Here is a 21,142-nt window from a genome sequence, read left to right on the forward strand (position 1 = left end):
TCATAACATTTGGTTGAGGCAAACTCAAGTTGGAGAACGGAAACTGATTTTTGGACATACGGACCGACTGACAAGCGTAAAACTAAATGCCCCCTCCGTTACGGCGGGGGCATAAAAAATCCTTTTATAAAGGGGCATTACTCTACAACTGTAAAAGTGACGCCACCAATATGCTAACTTGATCTGTGTTTTGTGGTAATGAGCATTGTGTACAAGTTTCATAACATTTGGTTGAGGCAAATATTTCTGGACTGATAATGGTAAAACTTGCAAAACAAAAACATCCACATAGAATGACACTTTCGACCAACATCTCAGCTTATTTTTTCACATGTCACATAATGCAAGTGGTGAAAAAAGGCTCAGTTGGAATAACTATTGAAAATTTTCAAATAACAAATATGGCCATACAATATTTTCAAATACTTAAAAAGTGTCACAGATTGATGATGGACTAAGTAATTACAATATTAATCAATTCAATTACTTTAATTAATTAAATGTAGTGTAGACTTAATTCAAGAAATGATAAAAAAAAAAATAGATGGGGAATGTGTCCATAAAGACACAGATAATGAATGACCCAGCTAGCATAAAACGTTATAAAAGGACATAACTCAAGAACTGTAAAAGTGACGCCACCAAAATTTAAACTTAAACTGAGTTTTTTGGTAATAAGCATTACTGTGGATTCATTTATTTTCGTGGGTACCAATTTTCGTGGATTGAATAAAGCTTGCATATTCGTGGATATTTAATTTCGTGGTTTTGTCAATGTCTGCATACATTCCTTTAGGAAATTTGTAATTCGTTGAATATTTAAATTCGTGGTTCCCCAGTACCCACGATAATTAGTATCCAACTAATATTAATGAATCCACAGTATATATACATTTAATAACATTTAGTTGAGACAAACTTAAGTTTAGAGAACAGAAACAAATAATTCAGCAATTTTTCCATTTGTAAAGGGGTATAACCCTAGAACGGTAAAAATGACACTACCAAAATTCACACTTGATCTGTGTTTTGTGGTAATAAGCATTGTGTATAAGTTTCATAATATTTGGTTGAAGCAAACTAAAGTTAAAGAATGGACACAAAAAAATTCAGCAATTTTTCCTTTTGTAAAGGGGCATAACTCTTAAACTGTATAAGTGACACAACCAAAAATCACACTCTGTGTTTTGTGGTAATGAGCATTGTGTATAAGTTTCATATCATTTAGTTGAGACAAACAAAAGTTAGAGAACAGAAACCAATTTTGGGACGTACGGACGGAAGTACAAACTTACGTACAGATGGACAAGGGTTAAACTTAATGCCCCCTCCCCTATAGCGGGGCATAAAAACAGCAAAGTTTTAAAATTTTATTCTTCGTTCTTGATGGATAGTTTTCTCATTGGCCATCTTACCACATCTTAGTTCAAAGCCAAAAATATTTTCATAAATGTCATATCTGATACTAAAATAATTTCAAACATTAGTTGGGATGCAAAGTAAATACACAAAACACAGAATAGATTTTTTTTCTTTACTGATAAATGTACACCAGAAGAATGTCCATTTTAACGGTATGACTTCTGGTAACGAGCACGGGGACCTGGACCTCCAAACTTCTTAGGTTCACACCGTCTAGGATCAGCTACCAATAATGTCCTGTCATAACTGATCAACATGTCCTTGATTTCCTTCTTTGATGCCTCATCAACATCTAAAATGGAAACCTTAATTGTTACAGAAAACAATCTTTAATTACAAGTTAGAGTACAACTTTTGGAATTAAATGGCTTGTTGAAAGAGAAATTTGGTATATGTTAATTAGATAGTAATATACAGCAACACAAAAATATCACAGAAAGACCTCTCTAATCAAAATATGGTCTTCAACAGGAGATATGTCAAATTGTACTATGACTGGCCATTTGGCTTAACAAATAATACATGTGCTACTACAAATGTGCTGAAAAAAATAGGGTAGGTACTGTAGGTAGGTAGGCAATATCATTTCATTTTATAATGCCACCTGCAATGAAAGTGCCAAAATTTTGTTCCTAGGTCATTGAAATTTACCCTAGAACTCTGATATTTTGTCAATAAACTGGTAAATAAAAGCAAATATGAAGGAGCTTGCTCACTTCTATTGTGCCAAAATTAAAAAAACACATCAATTTGAGGAAGCACCAAAATTACATGTGCACACACCAAAATAATACAAGTCTTTTGAGAGGAAACCACCAAACTTTCTGAATTTACAGTATCAATATAGAGGAATTTGACCATTACTAAAAATGTGTAAATTTGTCTATGTACTCATGGAGGATATAAATATGTAACCATGAAGTGAAACAGACTGATCTAAAAGAAGGTAGCCTGTGATTAACTATGGTTTATATTTACTGTCACCTTCACAGATTATGACTAGATAAACAATTATCTGCCCTTGCCCAGAAGTGAAGGTAAAAGTTGGTCTACTGCACATATATATCTCAACAATATTAACCTACTTATCATGGATTATCTTTTCTTTGTTGGTGTATGGATACTTCAAAATGGTTCATTTTTATTTTATACTAACAATTTATTCAGGCAAGTCTTTTGCCTCAATATCAAAGACATTCAACACGCTATAACCTGCAGTTTCTTATTTTTATTACAGGAGCATAAACACACAAGTAGCAGAGGTGAGAGTAAGAATGTTTTTTCTACATGACAATGATGATAATGCTAATGGTTTTACCTGAAACACATACAATAATGCAATATTTTTTACATTTAATTACACACTTACATTTCTGATAGTAAGCTACTAGAGACTTTGAGATAGCCTGTCTGATAGCTGAAAAATAAAATATTCATTTTAATTTGACTGTATCTGACTTGTAGTTACAATCTTCATAAAGAAGATATTTGCTTACTTTTTTTCAAACTTAATAGTACAGAATTCATAAAAAACCTTTGGTAAAACTCTACTTTAAAATTCAAAACTTCAGTCTATTTCTACAATGAATTTATGGTCACCATCAGAGCGCTGTGATGATTGTCCTCAGCTAATCTCAGTTTAAAGCAGAACTGTCACAGTTTCATCACAAGTAACATTGGTTGCAAAACTTTTTTGAAAATAAAGCGCTCAGCACATTATCTATTTAAAAATTCTGATTGCACAGCAAAAGGAATACAACCTTTTTCCTTTCAAAATGAAAGAGCAAGAAAAATTAATGAGGTGTATCACAATAATTATTCTTGGTTGATTGTCAATCTTTAACTCATTTATATTGGAATTCAATTTAATTTTTTGATACAGATTTTACTGTTATCTTTTTGCACTACATAAATGTATGAAACAAATTAAGAAAGTAAAATAAAACTGACAAAAAAAATTTTTCTATTTTTTTATCTTTGTAAACAGTACAGTGTTGTCTATATATATAGCTACAATGTTTACATGTTGACCAACTGGCAAGGTTGGGCGGTAAATACCGCCCCTGGTATTTACCAGCGGTATTTACCGGTATTTAGTGCCCGTACAATACTCCTCAAGTGGTCAATACTGGCAAATACTGGTCGACTGAAATTTTCATGGTGGTTTTTACTATTTATTGAAGTAAAAAAATGATAAAAAGTAAGATATATTTAAAATTTTATCTTTTGGCATGTTTCAGCTGATATAAATGAATGAATTTGATATGTTTTATTCATTGTTAACTCTTTTACCTACTAATTTAGTCCTTATAAGTTATGATATTGCATATTTAAGATATATATAAAGAATTGACATATTAATTATTACAACATTTTTCAATCAAGATATTTTTTATTGAAAATGCATAATTTTTACAGGTACATAAAACTACAGGTAAATGAAGTTACAGGTGTCTTATTACCTATCACCTGTCATTGCTTGGTGTGATAATTTAAATACTATAATAAAATGCTTCGCTGGGGCGCAGCTTGATACGACCGCAGAGGTCAAACCCTGAACAGTTGGGGCAAGTATGGACACAACATTCAAGCTTGATACAGCTCTGAATTTGGATTGTTATTAAATATTTGACACAGCATAGGTTTCTGACACAGAAAGAATGTGGTCTAAGAACTTGATTTTTTTTAATTTACCTATTATGGTCCAATGTCCAAAATCAAAATACATGGTTAGATTCAGCATATCAAAGAACCCCATATATTCAATTTTTGTTAAAATCAAACAAAGTTTAATTTTGGACCCCAACTTGGACAAACTTGAAAACTGGGCCCATAATCAAAAATCTAAACACATGTTTAGATTCGGCATATCAAAGAACCCCAAGAATTCAATTTTTGCTAAAATCAAACTAAGTTTAATTTTGGACCCTTTGGACCTTCATGTAGACCAATTTAAAAAACGGGACTTAAAATTAAAAATCCAAACACACGGTTAGATTTGGAATATCAAAGAACCCCAATAATTCAATTTTTTATGAAATCAGACAAAGTTTAATTTTGGACCCTTTTGACCTCAATATGAACCAATTTGATAGCGGGGCCCACAAATAAAAAATCTAAATTCATGGTTAGATTCAGCATATCAAAGAACCCCATATATTCAATTTTTGTTGAAATCAAACAAAGTTTAATTTTGGACCCCAATTTGGACCAACTTGAAAACTGGGCCCATAATCAAAAACTAAATACATGTTTAGATTCAGCATATCAAAGAACCTCATATATTCAATTTTTGCTAAAATCAAACAAAGTTTAATTTTGGACCCTTTGGACCTTAATGTAGACCAATTTGAAAACTGGACCCAAAATTAAAAATCTAAATACACTGTTAGATTCGGCATAACAAATAAATAAATGTGATCAAAGATTTTACAAATCTAATGCGCCATACTGTGCAATTAAAGATTACTTCTTGAAATTTTTCAATATTTGAAATTTGAAAAAAAAAAAATATTTGAAGAATAATTCTTTTTAATTTCTGAAATCTGAAATGAGAAAAAATTGACCCCCCACAATTTCTTTTTATCCCCCCCCCCTTTTCCCCCAAAAAATTCTTTCCCTCAAGATATGGTCATAATCTCAATTCAAATTTCCAATGGAGTTGGCAACCATAATTACCCATTTAAATTTACCATAGTGCTAACTTAATCTATTTTATAATAGAATAAAAAATATAGTGTCAAATCTTTCATATGGATTTTTTTGCAGATATTTTTACTGGTCTTCCTTTATAAATATGCATTTCTTTAAACATAATTTAAAAGCAGTGTAAGGGAAGTAACCAAAACGTTGTATTTTGATTACTTCCCTTACACTGTTTTAAATTATCTTTATTGTTCATTAACCATTACTTTATACATAATTTAAAAGCAGTGTAAGGGAGATAATTTCAATGATGTATTTGATTTATCTCCCTTACACTGCTTTATATATGTTTTGTACTAAAGTATTTGTCCATTAACCAGGACAACCTTGTTTTTCCCCCTTTTTTGCCCCTAATTCCTAAACGGTTTGAGCCATAACCCCCCAAAGCAAATCCTAACCATCCCTTTGTGGTATGGAAACTTGTAGTGTAATTTCAGAGAGATCCATACACCGTTCCACAGTTATTGTCTGGAAACTAGATAATGCTTATTTTTGGCCCCTTTTTGGCCCCTAATTCCTTAACTGTTGGTACAATAACCCCCAAAATCAATCCCAACCTTCCTTTTGTGGTATTCAACCTTATGGTCAAATTTCAAAAAGATCCATTCACTTAAACTAAATTTAGAGTGCGAAAACCAATGTGTCTTCGGACGACGCCAACGTCATACCAATATACGACCACAAAATTTCTTTGCGGTCGTATAAAAACAACAGCCCCCAATAAATGATGACAAAACATGGTTGAAAGTAATAAAAGTGATATTTGAAGATTCACTTAAACAAAATATTTCCTGTCTATTAAATCATAATAAATGTGAGACAAAAATCATCTTTATGCAGGAAATGGAAGGTATCAAGGACCTTTACTCTTACTGCTGAACTGTAATTTATGTTTTAAACTAAAAAATATATAATGTAGTAAATGTATATAAATTTTACCTTTACATAATCAATTTTTACATACACATAGTACAACCATCTTGACCTTAAGCACCAAACTGAAACCTGAAGACCCTATTTGGAACTTCTATACAATATAAGACAACAACAAATCAGTGCAAAATGTAATGATTGTAATGCTATAGTCAGTGCAAAGGCCACCTGATGAGTTTCTTTGCCAGGGACGAAACATTTTTATCTTATGTACTAATAAATCATTGTAAATCACTGTTTTTTAAAAATTTACAATAAAATTAGAAATGAGAACATTTAAAATGACTTTAACACTTTTATTATTTCATTACTAAAAGTAATTGACCAGGTAGAGAGTGGTTTTTATAGTAACGTCCACTCAAAATTTCAATCTACCAGTATTTGCCAGTATTTACCGCCGGCATGGTCAATACTAGCATGGTCAATACTAGTATTGACCGCTTTTTTGCCAACCTTGCCAACTGGATAGTGTATAGTTTAGTTGTCTATATTTGTATTGAACAAAATGAACTGAACTGTGCAATATTCTTCTGTCTTACATCTATTGATTGCTGCTTGTTTAAAGTCAAGTGGAAAACATTTCATTTATATTCAGGAAAGTAAACAGGATGAGTATTGAGATATGCTTCTTAAACAAGCAATATTCTGACCCTAATATAAACGTACCATATATCTGTGCAATATGTCCACCACCTTTAACTCTGACTCTGATGTCAACTCCAGCAAACTTCTCTTTTCCTAACAGTAAAACTGGTTCCTGGAGCTGAAACAAACATCATTCAAATAATTAACTGTTTAATGTTCATCATGGGGTCTGAGCAATCTTTGTGACAAGACATGAAAGAGAACACTTCAATTTCCTACAAAAGCTTGTAAATATTGTTCACAGTATCATAACTACATTTAATTGTATTAGGACATGAAAGAATTTGTATGATACCATCAGAGCGCTGTGATGATTGTCCTCAATAATTATCAGTTAAAAGCAGAACTGTCACAGTATCATCATAAGCATACCCATACAAAATTTTCAGTCCCGTAAAACATTCTATATTGGCAAATATAAATTTGGAAAGAATGATTTGAATAATTAATTGTAATTTCTAATGCTTACACTTTAAATTTTTATATAAAAATTAAGAGCATGTTTAGTACCTTGAAATAAACTATTATAATAACAGATAAAGTTCAGTAATAGTCTTTATTATATACTTAGTAGTAAATACAGATTAATTGTATGTGTAATACAATCATTGGCAAGCGTGCTGTATCAGCCACCCGTGATGATATCGATATCAGCACGGTTGCAAAGGCTTTATCACACCTTTAATCTGTATGACGTCACGTCATCGATTGCAGTCACTGTTGCAAAGGCTTTATCAAACCCCTAATCTGTATGACGTCATGTCAAACCTATAATCTGTATGACGTCATTTCAAACCTCCATACCTGTATGACCTCATGTCACATAAAAAAACATCTACGTGAGGTATATGTATATAATAAAGTGTATATGATATGGCTTTTTCAATATCACACACCCTATCAACCCTCGACCAATATAATCCCTCGAGCAGAGCTCTTGGGATTATATTGGTGTCTCGGGTTGATACGGATGTGATATTGAAAAAGCCATATGATATTCTCTATATAATTCCCACATGCATAGACGACTCTTGAAACAGGCAAGTCATATATGCAAGTGAAAATTAGAAATAACTTCAATGCCTAGAGAGAGAGTGAAACAATGTACAAGAAGACTTGCATTTGACAAACTTAAATTGTGTAGAGCAGTGAATGCTTTATGCATCATAGTTTATACATGCATAAAGTTTACAACCCCAACCTAAATTTGATATCATTTGTGTCTTGGTTTTCATTTAACAATTGAAAATACATGGAACTACAAATGTAACATGACAGAGATATTCCAAAATTAAATGCATGGGGGGTTTCCCAGAATAGACCAACCCAACAATTATTTAGAATTTTAAGCATTATTCAATTTATTGCATAAAAAATTGGTTGGTGGTCAAGTTTTTACTGCATTTTACAACTGAGCACCTGAAAAAAAAACTTTGTATGATACCATCAGAGCGCTGTGATGATTGTCCTCAATAATTTTCAGTTAAAAGCAGAACTGTCACAGTATCATCATACAGATAAACATCATGAACATACAAATTTTCAGTCTCATCTAAATCAAAGAAAATTATATATAATTTTTGAACAGGTGAATTGCACAATTAGTTGTAACTTCATACATGTATATATTGTTAAGTTTGTGAAGTGTAAAATATTATAACAGGGTTGACTTCAATATGGTACATGTATATATATATCCAGGTTCATGACGTTTTAAAGAACTACTGCACCCTATCTGACAGACAACCCAATTATACAACATGTCTTCAAGTGTCAATTTCCCTAAAGTTTCTATCTATCCATATCAATATAATATTGGTTAGATAAGATAAAAACTTTTGTTTGAATGATATCAAATAGTTAACAAGAGCATAAAGATATCTACTTTACATGCTTAATGCAAGTGAACAAGCCTTTAAAAGCACTTATAAATGAACATCTTTTTCAAGGAATGACCATTTTAACTGTTTCTAATTTGTTTTAATAGTATAACACTTGTAGGGTAATGATGAGTTATACTAGGCATAAATTTTGTTCAATTTGTTAATTTTGATCAACTACTCGGAACTAGTTTTCAACAGACGGAAGTTGTCTCATTGGCACTCATACCACATCTTCCTATATCTATTGACTTAAACATTATGTTGGTGGATTGTTGGTCAAGCATACAAGTTTACTACTCAGCATCTGGAGAAAACTTTGTATGATACCATCAGAGCGCTGTGATGATTGTCCTCAATAATTTTCAGTTAAAAGCAGAACTGTCACAGTATCATCATACTGATAAACATACAAATTTTCCGTCTAGAATAAATCAGAAAATATATAATTTTGGACATGTTCAGTTGAATTGAATAGTTAATTTCAACTTCTCCATGTATCTTTTGTTAAATTTCAACTTCTCCATGTATCTTTTGTTAAGTATGTCATGTGTAATACATTGTAACAGGGTTGACTTCACGGTAATATCCAAGTTATGACATTTTACTAGAACTACTGCACCATATCTGACCATCACACCAACAAAACATTAAGTCTACAAGTGTCAATTTCAGTAAAGTTTTTATCCATATAATGGTTAGTCAATTTTGTAGGGTAAAACTTGTTTTGGAATGATATCAAATATTTAATAAGAACAAAGATATTTGATATATATATGAACAAGCCTTAAAAAATGCACTTGAAATTAACATCTTTTCTAAGGATTGCCTTTATCATATATATGAATTTGTTTTTGTGTGTGTGTGTAAGGGGGGGGGGGGTCTTTTTTAACACTTGTAGGGTAATGATGAGTTAAAGGCATACATTTCGTTTAATTTGTAAATTTTTACCAACTACTCGAAGCTAGTTTTCAACAGACTAAAAAAACATTAAGTTGGTTGGTTGTTGGTCAAGCGTACAAGTATACTGCTTGGCATCTGGAGAAAACTTTGTATTATACCATCAGAGCGCTGTGATGATTGTCCTCAATAATTATCAGTTAAAAGCAGAACTGTCACAGTATCATCATAAGCATCTATACAATTTATTACAATTTATTATGGAAAACCAAAATCTGTTGCAAGCAGTTTCATATTAATCTTGTACATAACCCTGATTTTGTGTTTTTATTTGTTGCCCAATTGAAAGGTTTGAAGTAAAGACTGTCACACCTAAATGAAATATATACATCTATTGGCAACAATCCACATTTTTGTTTATATTTAGAAAAAGTTATTTTCCAAATCTTTAAAAAAAATTTGTTCAAAGTTTCAAAACATGTATTTTGCTTTTACTGTTGCTTTCCTGCATGAGACTGGGCCACCAACACCAATCTCACCAAATAAAGAAAAAAAATCTATACATGTCAATAACAGAAAGACTTTGAACATGAACAAGAAAATGAAGCAAGGATTTAGTCTATTGAGATCTCAACTGCCATGGCCTATTGTTACAATGTACAATTGAATGGTCACCATCAGAGCGCTGTGAATTTGTCCTCAGCTGTTCTCAGTTAAAAGCAGAACTGTCACAGTTTCATCATGAGTACCCTCCCATTTGTCTGCTTGAACTCAAATTTAATCTTAGATTTTTTAGAACTATTGATCACAAAACCATAACAATTTTGTGATAGGTATTTTTTGTATTCAAGGAGCAAGTTTTAAGAAAAGAAAATGAAATGTTTATCTCTCTGCATGTTTTGTTCAATAATAACTATGGTGGACATGTGGAAATGACACAATCCCAACGAGCAGTTCAGTCTGTGCAACTGATTTAGGATTTGCCTGACCGAAAAGAAATTTGACCTTTTCTACTATATTGTCAACTTATTTTTTAAATTTCTGTCTGACCAAACGATTTTTTTTGTGACATTTTGTTGGTCAGACAGAGTTTGGGGTACACTGCAAGCTATAATGCAGCAGAATTATTTAACCTTTCAGAAGAACTTTGTCATGTCAGTGACAGTCTGTTGTAGGTATAGGTTTTCACAATACCTTGTATCTTAGAACTTGTGGTTCCAATAAATCTAAAGGTCTGCCATTGACTTTGATTAAACCTGTTCCTCTCTTGCAGTGGGCTACAGCCGTGGCAGTTTTCTGAAATATATAAGAACATCATTCTTATACAAACATTCATTGACAGAAAAGAGCACAATTTACACAGGTGATATTTAACAGGTGTACAATTTTGTGTCAAGACCAGCAAAGAAGGAAAACTACCATTTAATTTCCTTCATTTTAAAAAGAGAAAGGGCCATAACTCTAATTTGGGCTTTTAACTGACCCTTTACATGTATATAATGTAATAGGACCATAACTCTAAATTTGGGCTTTTAACTGACCTTTTATATAATGTAAAAGGGCCATAACTCTAATTTTGGGCTTTTAACTGACCCTTTATATAATGTAAAAGGGCCATAACTCTAATTTTGGGTTTTTGACTTACCCTTTAATAAGCCTGTATCTAAAGGGCTAACTGTTGTATGCTGCTGTTTTGAATGTTAACGGAGTAAAAGAAGTGTTTGGTTATATCTTGGTAAACATTACGTATATCATTCTTGTAAGAAAAAGCTGATGCCATGATTTTTATAACTAAATACTTGACTGCTATAAAGGGGCCAACACTTGCACTTCACAAAGATCACCAAAATGCATCGAGATTCAAGTTTTAAAAGTAGTAAGAAAATGAATTCCTCAGCACATTTCCTCACAGATAGACATTCAATTAGGACATCTCAACAATGCCAATCAGAGTGTGTAACATTAATCACTGACAGTCATTGCCATGGAAGTAGATAAACTTTCATCATGTGTGGCATAAGTATTTCAAAAACTTTTAGTATACACGCGTTGTACAATTGTTATCTATAGAACTGGGTTTTTTTCAGATTATTACTTCTTGCAAAGGACTTCTGGGTTTGTTTTTGTTTATTCAAATATTCGGTTTGAGAATAAGCTATCTATTCTTAAAAGACTATAAACCATGACAACATCCAGAACACTAAAGGGTGAACATGTTAGTGTCAATCATTGGTATGGGGTCTTGCATAAAATTTCTGCTTGATATAGGCATGAAAGGGGTTCATAAAAAATGTATATATAAATCTGGTTGGAAGGTACGCTGTACATATAGTGTAAACATATACATGATATATGCAATATGCTACAAAATGATTGAAGAATTATATTATTAAAAACTTGAAATTTGGTCAGGTTTCATCAATATTACAGCCGATTTCATAGAGTATGTAGCGAAAGGTAATATCTTTGGTTAGCTTGCTTTAAAGATTACAAATTGTGATCTATGCCAATCAGAGTGTGTAACATTAATCACTGACAGTCATTGCCATGGAAGTAGTTATACTTTCATCATGTGTGGCGTAAGTATTTAATCAACTTCTTGTATAATAATACATGTGCTTTATTCAGTTCTCCCAAGAAATGGGTTTGTTTTATCAAGTCATTGCTTCTTCGCATTTTCTTTTAAAACATTCATTCAACCAAGAATAATGCATCTACTCTTTAAAAGACTTTCCATTTCATTGAGACAACATCCAGAAAACTGAAAATGCTGAACATGTAAATATTGGTCATTGGTAATGAGGTCTCACATTATATTTTCTCTTAATATTTAAATGTGTAAATGACGATTGTCTTAATAGATATTATCTTGTACAAAGGGTTGTTTGGGAGGTACAAGTGGTGTCATATACAGTGATAAGCAACAAAATAACTTAAGAACTAATATCGTAAGACTTCAAATCAAAGGAGTTTCTTCTGAAAGCTTAAAATTCAGACATTCTTATACATAGAAACAATGGGTTATCCAATTATCCCAACCCTTTCTGATACCCCTGCTTAAACAAACACTGATGAAAAAGAAAATAAAATCATACATCTCAAAATTCATCTCCTGAAGAGATATTCAAATAAAGATTTATGCCAATCAGAGTGTGTAACATTAATCACTGACAGTCATTGCCATGGAAGTAGATAAACTTTCATCATGTGTGGCATAAGTATGAATTTGAAAACATTGTTTTAAAAGATTCAAGTAAAAATCCAATTGACAGTTATTTCTCAACAGCTGCAGCTCATTTTAATGACAAAGCTATGGGCTTCTTGCCAAATATATTTAAGAAAATTAAATAAAAATAATATATATTTGTTATCTAGAAATTTTCTGGACTTTTAACATGTTTAACACAAGTAGAATTTGACTAAGTGACAATGAGACAGCAACCCAAAAACACTTACACAAGACAATCGCTAATGATAAGGGGTAAATTTGGCATAATAAAATAGATCACAAGGGCCCATATGGTATGTTTGAAGCTCCAATCAGTTAACTACTGACAGAAAACTGCAAAAGAATTGTGATCCCAGGCCCATAGCCAGGAATTTCCAAAGGGGGTGGGGGGATACAAGTCAATCATACTTAACTTTAACAGTTACAATTCAAACAGAACGTCGACTTTAAAGTGCTTATTTGTTTTCAAAGGGGGGTTGTATGAACCCCTCGAACACCCCCTGGCTACGGTTGTGATCAAACATGTTGAGCATATTCAGGACTGAACTATATAAGATTGGAGGAATACCATATGAGTGCAGTCACACTGTGAAAATAACCCTTATCAACCTTACCTTCTAACTACTTCTATGCCAATCAGAGAGTGTGTAACATCAATCACTGACAATCATTGACATAATATTCTATCATCATGTGTGGCATAGAAGTGGTCAAGGCAATGATGTTTAAAAAGTCAACTTTAATGACCTTCACATCTTCCCTCCTACAAGTTGTTTAAAGCGTGCATATATCTAATCATTTCTTGTCTAATGCAACTTCCAGTCATAAAATTACTCAAGCTTAACAAGAAATGGACTTTTTTCATAGCTTTCAAGTTATTTATTTCAAGCTTGCACATGTTTTAGAAAAACTAGAAAATTTATTCCATTAAATTGAAGACACTTGTAAATCTTCATCTTAGGAGGCTAAATTTAGAGTGGACTTAACATTAAGAATCTCTGGTGAATTACTGTAAGAGATAACCTGTCAATGTTCTCTTTTCTTTATTTCTAGAAATTCTATATGGACACAAAAGTCATGCTTGACAACTTCTTATAAATCAGTAAACACAGACATGACAGAAAACACTTGACACTTTTACACATGTATCCAGCAAGTTTAAAAAGTAGTTTCTCATGCACTGACCATCTGTGTGGCTTAAACATGGTCTTGCTTACATCCATGTCCCTAAGTCTTTGACCAATTGTACCACAACTCCTTGGTTCTATATCTAGTATATTTTATGGTGCATTAATTCACGAACTACATGTAAATAATGCCAATCAGAGTGTGTAACTAATAAATCTATTATGTACCTACACCTTTATTTCTTGAAAAGTCTTCCGACTTTCAATAATTTTTAAAACAGACCTGTTATTTGTACACTTTCCCATAAATTTCCTTTGTCACAATGCTCACGTCATAATGTCACACTCCCAGCTAGCTGCGGAACCATAGCTCTTCAGTCTTTAAGTTATTTTTTACTATTTGCAGGGGGTCTCATTGGGGGGTTCTGATCCCGTATCCCGCTTACACTATGTACGTAAGCAATTCTCTTTTTTTTGTAATTTCCCGTATCCCGCTAGACATCATTTCCTGTTTTCACGACATAATAATTTGACTTTCACGTGTCACGCTTACAAAAAATCGGCAATCCCGCGTCACGCTTAGACCCCAATGAGACCCACTTTGCAGACCTGTAGAACGCAAATAGTAAAAAAATAACATAAGGACCTCAGAGCTATGGTTCCGAAATCACAGCAAGATGTATTACTACGAACTAATAAATTGTTCTATGACTGACAAAATTTGCAGATTGAGCAAGGGTCACCTGGTGTCACTCACATTCATAAAAAAGACCGTGATTGGTGTATTCTATTCTAAATAATTTTGACGCCTTGAAAGGCTATTTTAGTTTTTTCCAGTGGCACCTTCCGCTTCCTACAACGTCATAACATTTTTTTGTTGTACAGGTGCATGTATCAAATTATCATCTGTATAATTTATGTATATATCTAAATAATTAGATATCTGCTATTAGTATTTATTTTGTCTAATTTAGCCCACGAGTCATTGCTTTGCTTTCGATAGAGTACGTTTTCAAATGAAGCCAGTGCAAGTTTTGAGCAGGGGTTCGTTTATTTATTTTAAATTTAATTAAAATTTAGTATAGCTCTTTCATTATGTTCTGAAAGTGCTCAGCCTCGGCTCAAGAAATTTAATAACAGTTTTACCTTTCGACCGTAGACTTGAACGGACTGTAAAGGTCCTTTTGGTGGCATTCTGCAAGAAAAAGAAGCGATTCATAGTTAAAATAATCTTTATTCAACAAGTTAAACTTCTTGTTTGGGTTATTTTTTTAGGAAATAGCAGAAAATTAGTGGGATAAAAAAGGCATGCTTCCAACCTGAAAGATTACCGGAAGTGAAAAGATCGAGCTAACGGAACCACGTGCTAAGACAAATATATTACTCTCTAAATTTCATAATTTATAATTTATCAAAGAACAATTAAATTATATATTTTATTCAATAAATCGTCTTAAATTTTAATAACTCAGTTTAATGTATAACATTAAAAGTTTTAATCATGTTTTGATCAGGTTAATTTAAAAACACATCTTGGATCTTCAAAGTTCTTTCCCGCCTAAATACAAACTGTTCTCGGTGTTCTCTCTGACGTTCGCTTTTTTATCGTTCCTTTTCACGATCTGTACATTTCATACCATCGCATTTACTCATAAGGGACCCACTGGCACTCAGTCGAAACCTTGAGAATTGTAGAATTCCACTGTTATTTTTTACTGAGGGCAATTTCACAACAGTCAGAGACATATACATACATGTACTGAGGTATTAGGGAACTACCATTTAACTTCAAAGGGGGGAGTGTGGACTGGTTTATTCCTAAAAGATATTCTGGTCCCAAGTTCGATGAAAAAAAGTATTGTGGTCAATCAGGTGACAAAATGAAATATTATCAATCTAAATCCAGATTTTTTCCATACCTTATATAGTGTTAAATTTTGAAAAAAACATAATTTGATTGGTAGCGTCGAAAAATAAGAACATACTTTTTCCAAAAAATTCTGACTCATACAAAAAACCACTACCCCCTTCTTATAGTTAAATGGTTGCTCCCTTTCATGTCTCTGGTCGTAATAAAACTTTCATTACTTATGGTACACATACACAAGCACTTAATTTTGTCTCTGAAAAAAAATGTTTATATATAGTGCCTGTGTATGTGAACCATAAGTAATGAAAGTTCTCAATCTGTACTAATGGGGTTTAAATGCAAATACTAAATGCCTGTACCAAGTCAGGTATATTACAGTTATAATCCATTCGCGTTTGATGTGTTCGAGCTTTTGATTTTGCCGCCATTTAATTATGGACATTCCGTTTTGAATTTTCCTCGGAGTTCAGTATTTTTGTGATTTACCTTTAACCATGGAAGTAATATTTAAATTCAAATATTACTTCCATGCTTTAACATACTAGAGGAGGTTTTTGATGGGTTTACAGAAAAGAGAATAATGGCCAAGATAAGTATTTAATGTGGAGAGTAAGAAAAACAGTTGGGAGTAATGGTGTGCATCATCGCCATAAGAATAAAGATTAACTGTGAACAATTAAACAATTATGTAATAAAATACTGATTACATAAATGAACCATGTACAGAACAAATAAATGAAACATCAAAATAATTTTCAGGGGATTCCCGAATTTTACAGAATAAGCGTTGTGTTTAAAGATGAAGAAAATGTAAATAAAAAGACTAATGAAAGAAAAGACCCCAACAAGACCCTCATAAAGCTTGATTGACAAAACGTTGAGAATGAAGGACAAACAAATAATTAATAGACAAAGATAGACCTTGGAAGTATTATATTAATTTTCATGTATACACCAAAACATAGTGATAGTGAATAATGTGGTGTTAAACAGAGATAAAAACATAGTGTTATTATAGTAGTCTTAGTTTTTCTTATGTTTGTTTTGTCTATATATTTGACATGACAAAAATTGGTTTTTGTTTGTTTCGCAAAAAAAAGAATTATATAATAAATTAAAGGAGTTACTTGATAAGACACCAACTTGCAAGGCCCACTCTGTACCAAAATAAGAAAAGTCTGATATCGATCTAAAAACGAGTTATTTGTAACCTGGGGAGTGAGAATAGCATGAAAAATTAGGGAAATGGAAAGGGGATATCCAATTTTTGACACTCATGATGATCGAGTGGCATCGATTTGATGTTTTAATAAGATATAAGCAGTTCTTTATTTCAGACATGCAAAATGAAATATTATTAGTTTATTTGACGAATACGCTAAATCAAAAATTGTTCAAAGTCAAAATGCATAACCTCGGCCACAAAAATCAAAAATTGTTCAAAGTCAAAATGCATAACCTCGGCCACAAAGGAAAGTTGTTTTTGACGGCAGAGATCGCAAATTATTTTCCACATCACTTCATAACACTGTTCATCTTTCGCTGGTAAGAGGGCGTAAATTAGTGGAACGTAGTTTCCATTTTTACATCCGTGTAAAGTATATAACTGATAAAAGTATTTCGGACAGTACTTAAAAGTTCCATCTATAAATATTGCAGACATATCATTTCAAAGACATTCAAGATTGAGGTGTGTAGAAAAAAACATAAGTATACCTTTCTCGCTATCATTTGCACTGACCTTCCGATTTGTATGGCCAGTACTCACCTATGTTAAACTGTAAATGCAATTACATGTAGGAGCTAATATAAAATCGGCGCAAATGATCGAATGAAAATTTTAAAAATCGGCGCGAATGTCATACGCCCCATGAAACCCCAGAGCTTTTCTACCTCTACGAATATATTGCACATCAAGTTTTTTAGTTACAAAGCTCTATAACTGAAATTACTTTTCAGCTTGGTTATTGATTGGACATCCACAACGCAGATATTCCAAATTACACTAAGTATAGTTGAAATACGACTTTTGAAATCAGAATTATACCTAAGCAACAAATGGAAGTTTTTTAATGACCATAACTGGCTATACAGCCCTTGCACGGTCGGTTTTATACATAAGCAAGATACTGTGGGGCCTTTTATAGTTGACTATGTGGTATGGGCTTTGCTCATTGTTGAAGGCCGTACGGTGACCCATAGTTGTTAATTTCTGTGTCATTTGGTCTCTTGTGGAGAGTTGTCTCATTTGCAATCATACCACATCTTCTTTAGTTCTAGATTATATCTCTGACCGAAATAAAGAAAACAAAACAGAACCTTGAAATAGAATGCACGATTATTATACCTTTTTTCTAAGACATACTATATTGAGTTCCTACTTCCTTTTTAATTGTCTGTAACACATGGAATCGATCATATCTATTTATGACACAATTTGATAAAATTTGGATAATGTATGATGTCTTTATCCCTGTTTAATAATCTATTAATACAGATAGTACATAAATTGAAATTTTAGACGTTACTCAAACTGTAAACACGCTCAAAATTGATGTACCAATACAACTGTCTATAGAGAACATCACCATCACGGAAAAGAACATTAACTGTTACATTAACAGATATTTTGGTCTCTATTGGAAAGATCTCTCGTTGGCAGTTATCTCCCTATCGTTATATTAACGTAGCTTTTTCAAGTTCAAACTTTCTCAGTTGCAAGCGTTTTTGAAACCTCAGACATAGATGATCATGAAAACTTAAAATAAATATTTTTTCCCCATTTGGATGTCATTTTAGTCATGTATAATACGACATTCAACAAAATTCTAGCAGTGATTAACATGTTGAAGACTGAAGATTTGAGAAAACCTATCTTGCAGATATCTCTCTGCACCTATAGATTTGCAGTTGAAGACGAAAGGGAAGTCACCGATTACTACGACACTATTGTACTTATGTTATCTGCTCTGTGGCAGGGTTTTGATATATTCCCCATTTCCATTCTCAATTTTATTGCGAAGAATTCACACCATGTTCAAGAACCTTTGACCTTGAACTTTGACCTTTAAATTGATAGGCTTTTCACCCTTTCTGCTATCAATAACTTGTTTAAGTTTGATTAAAATCCAATAAATGTAGCATAATTATTCTTCCAGAAAAGCAAATTGCACCAGGTCTTATTATTTTCATATTTTCAGCCGGGCAATTTTTCATATTTTAAAACTTTGACCATTAAGTACTGACCTGAAAATTGACGCTTTCTCATTTAAAAAGGGACATAACCCTACAATGGTTAATAACTCCCTGTCTAAATTTAAACTCTGACTGCATATTGTGGTTCTTAGCATTGTGTACAAATTTCATAAAACTTGGATGAGAAAAAGTGGGGAAATGATATTTTTGCAATTTTCCAAGTTATAAAGGGGCATAACTCTAGAAGACACGGAATTGAAAATGGGACAGACAGGTAACACTAAAGGCCCCCTCCTTCTCAGCAGGGGCATAGAAAGGCAAAACAGAGACCTAGCAACAGTTAATAAAACAATATAAAGAAAATGCTTCGCTGAGCGCAGCCTGATACGACCTCAGTGGTCGAACCCTGAACAGTTGGGACAAATTTGGACACAATATTCAAGCTTGATACTATCTGAATTTGGATTGTGATCAAATTTTTGCCATAATACAGGTTTCTGACACAAAATAAATGTGGTCAAAGATTTTACAAATTTAATGCGCAATACTGTGCAATTGAAGATTTCTTCTTGAAACTTTTCATAAATTTGAAATTTGAAAAATGTTGAAAAAAAATATGAATTGTTTAAAAATATTGGAACCCCTCCCTTTCAAACTTTTTGAATCCCCCTTGGAGCATTAACCATCAAACTCAATCCCAGTCTTTCCTTTGTAGTATGGAACCTTGAAGTACAATTTTAGAGAGATCCATACACTTTCACATAAGTTATTGTCTGGAAACTTTAAAAATGCTTGTTTTTGCTCTTTTTTGCACTTAATTCCTGCATGTTTTAAAAAATTATAACAAAACCATTGTAAGGGAGGTAACTCTAATGCCAAACAAAAAACTAAACCCATTTAAATACATAATAAAAGTATTAAATAGAAAATGGCATCATAGTCATGGCTAAAATTAAAAAACCTTGTTCAGCAAAATTTAATAGTAATATCTAAAATTAAATTCCTTCATCAAACCAAATCCATTTAAGTACATCATAAAAGTATTTAATAGAAAATGACATCATAGTCATGGCTAAAAATAGAAAACCTTGATCAGCAAAATTTAATAGTAATATCTAAAAATAAATTCCTTTATCAGCATTTAACACAAGTTCTAAAAAAAAATTGACAGCTAATCACCTCAAAAGAATACAACATTTATTTATAACAAAACCATTGAGAATTTAGAATTGGTTATAGGATTTGAATTTATGCTCAATGTTTTGCTGTTGCAAATTGACACTCCCCCCCCCCCCACTTAAAAAAAAAAAATCATACCCCCCTTATTTTCACCCCACCCTTTTTCCAAACAACCCCACCAAAAAAAAATTAAAAACAAAAGATTACTACCCCCTTTTTTTTACAAAATATTTTTATCCCCCACCCTTGTTCCAAACAACCCAAACCAAAAAATTAAAAAAATAAATTTTACCCCCTTTTTTTTTTACAAAATATTTTTATTCCCCTCCCACAATTTCTTTGTTACGCCCCCCCTTTTTTTTTTACCTCCCCCACCCTTTCCTTTTTCCAAACAAAAAATTCTTTCCTTCAAGTTTGGTCATAATCTCAATTCAAATTTCCATCCATAATTACCTATTTAAATAAGTCTAAAAATAGAAAATGACATACAAAACCATGGCTAAAATCAATATTCCTTAATCATCATAAATTTAATAGTAACTTCTTAACCTCAAAATTACAAAATTTCTTTATACATAATTTAAAAGCAATGTAAAAGGTAATCAAACATATTATATTTGGGTTACCTCCCTTACACTGCTTTTAAATTGTCTCAATTGTCCTATAACCAGAATAAGAGTGCACACTCTGAAATGTCTCGCCTTCTTTACTAATCATTGATATTATGTTGATAGTCCTAAATATAAAGCTTTATTACAACTGTCACATAAACTTAACATTAACCAAGTAAACTAAACATTGACCAATGAACCATGAAAATGAGGTCAAGGTTAGATGAACCATGCTAGGCAGGCATGTACAGCTAACAATTTTTCCATACAACAAATATAGTTGACCTATTGCTTATATTTTAAGAAAAACAGACCAAAACACAAAAACTTAACACTGAGAAATCAACCTTGAAAATGAGGTCAAGGTCAAATAAAACCTGCGTGACTGACATATAGATCATAAAATATTTCCATACACCAAATATAGTTGAACTATTGCATATAGT

General features: G+C 32.3%; 2 protein-coding genes across 2 annotated transcripts in view; both read right to left on the reverse strand.

The window, feature by feature from the left end:
* LOC127705292 (di-N-acetylchitobiase-like) overlaps positions 1-21,142 on the reverse strand; it is a 393,977-nt gene that overhangs the window by 342,939 nt on the left and 29,896 nt on the right. The window lies entirely within an intron of this gene.
* Positions 1,521-15,142, reverse strand: LOC127705294 (40S ribosomal protein S16). Its single transcript, XM_052209613.1, has 5 exons — positions 14,988-15,142; positions 10,680-10,781; positions 6,727-6,823; positions 2,792-2,839; positions 1,521-1,714 (listed from the first exon to the last, which is right to left on the reverse strand). The coding sequence occupies exons 1-5, from the start codon at positions 15,033-15,035 to the stop codon at positions 1,569-1,571; spliced, it is 441 nt and encodes a 146-aa protein (XP_052065573.1). The 5' UTR covers positions 15,036-15,142; the 3' UTR covers positions 1,521-1,568.

The sequence above is a fragment of the Mytilus californianus genome, unplaced genomic scaffold (genome assembly GCF_021869535.1).
Source record: "Mytilus californianus isolate M0D057914Y unplaced genomic scaffold, xbMytCali1.0.p SCAF_6, whole genome shotgun sequence".
NCBI classification, from domain to species: Eukaryota; Metazoa; Mollusca; class Bivalvia; order Mytilida; family Mytilidae; genus Mytilus; species Mytilus californianus.

Bases quoted from the DNA above. Each gene is read 5' to 3' on its own strand.
- LOC127705294 (XM_052209613.1), bottom strand. From the start codon at position 15,035: ATGCCACCAAAAGGACCTTTACAGTCCGTTCAAGTCTACGGTCGAAAG. The intron at 10,782-14,987 runs GTAAAACTGTTA...TATATATTTCAG, and splicing joins TTCAAGTCTACGGTCGAAAG to AAAACTGCCACGGCTGTAGC. The intron at 1,715-2,791 runs GTAAGTGTGTAA...TTTCCATTTTAG, and splicing joins AGTAGCTTACTATCAGAAAT to ATGTTGATGAGGCATCAAAG.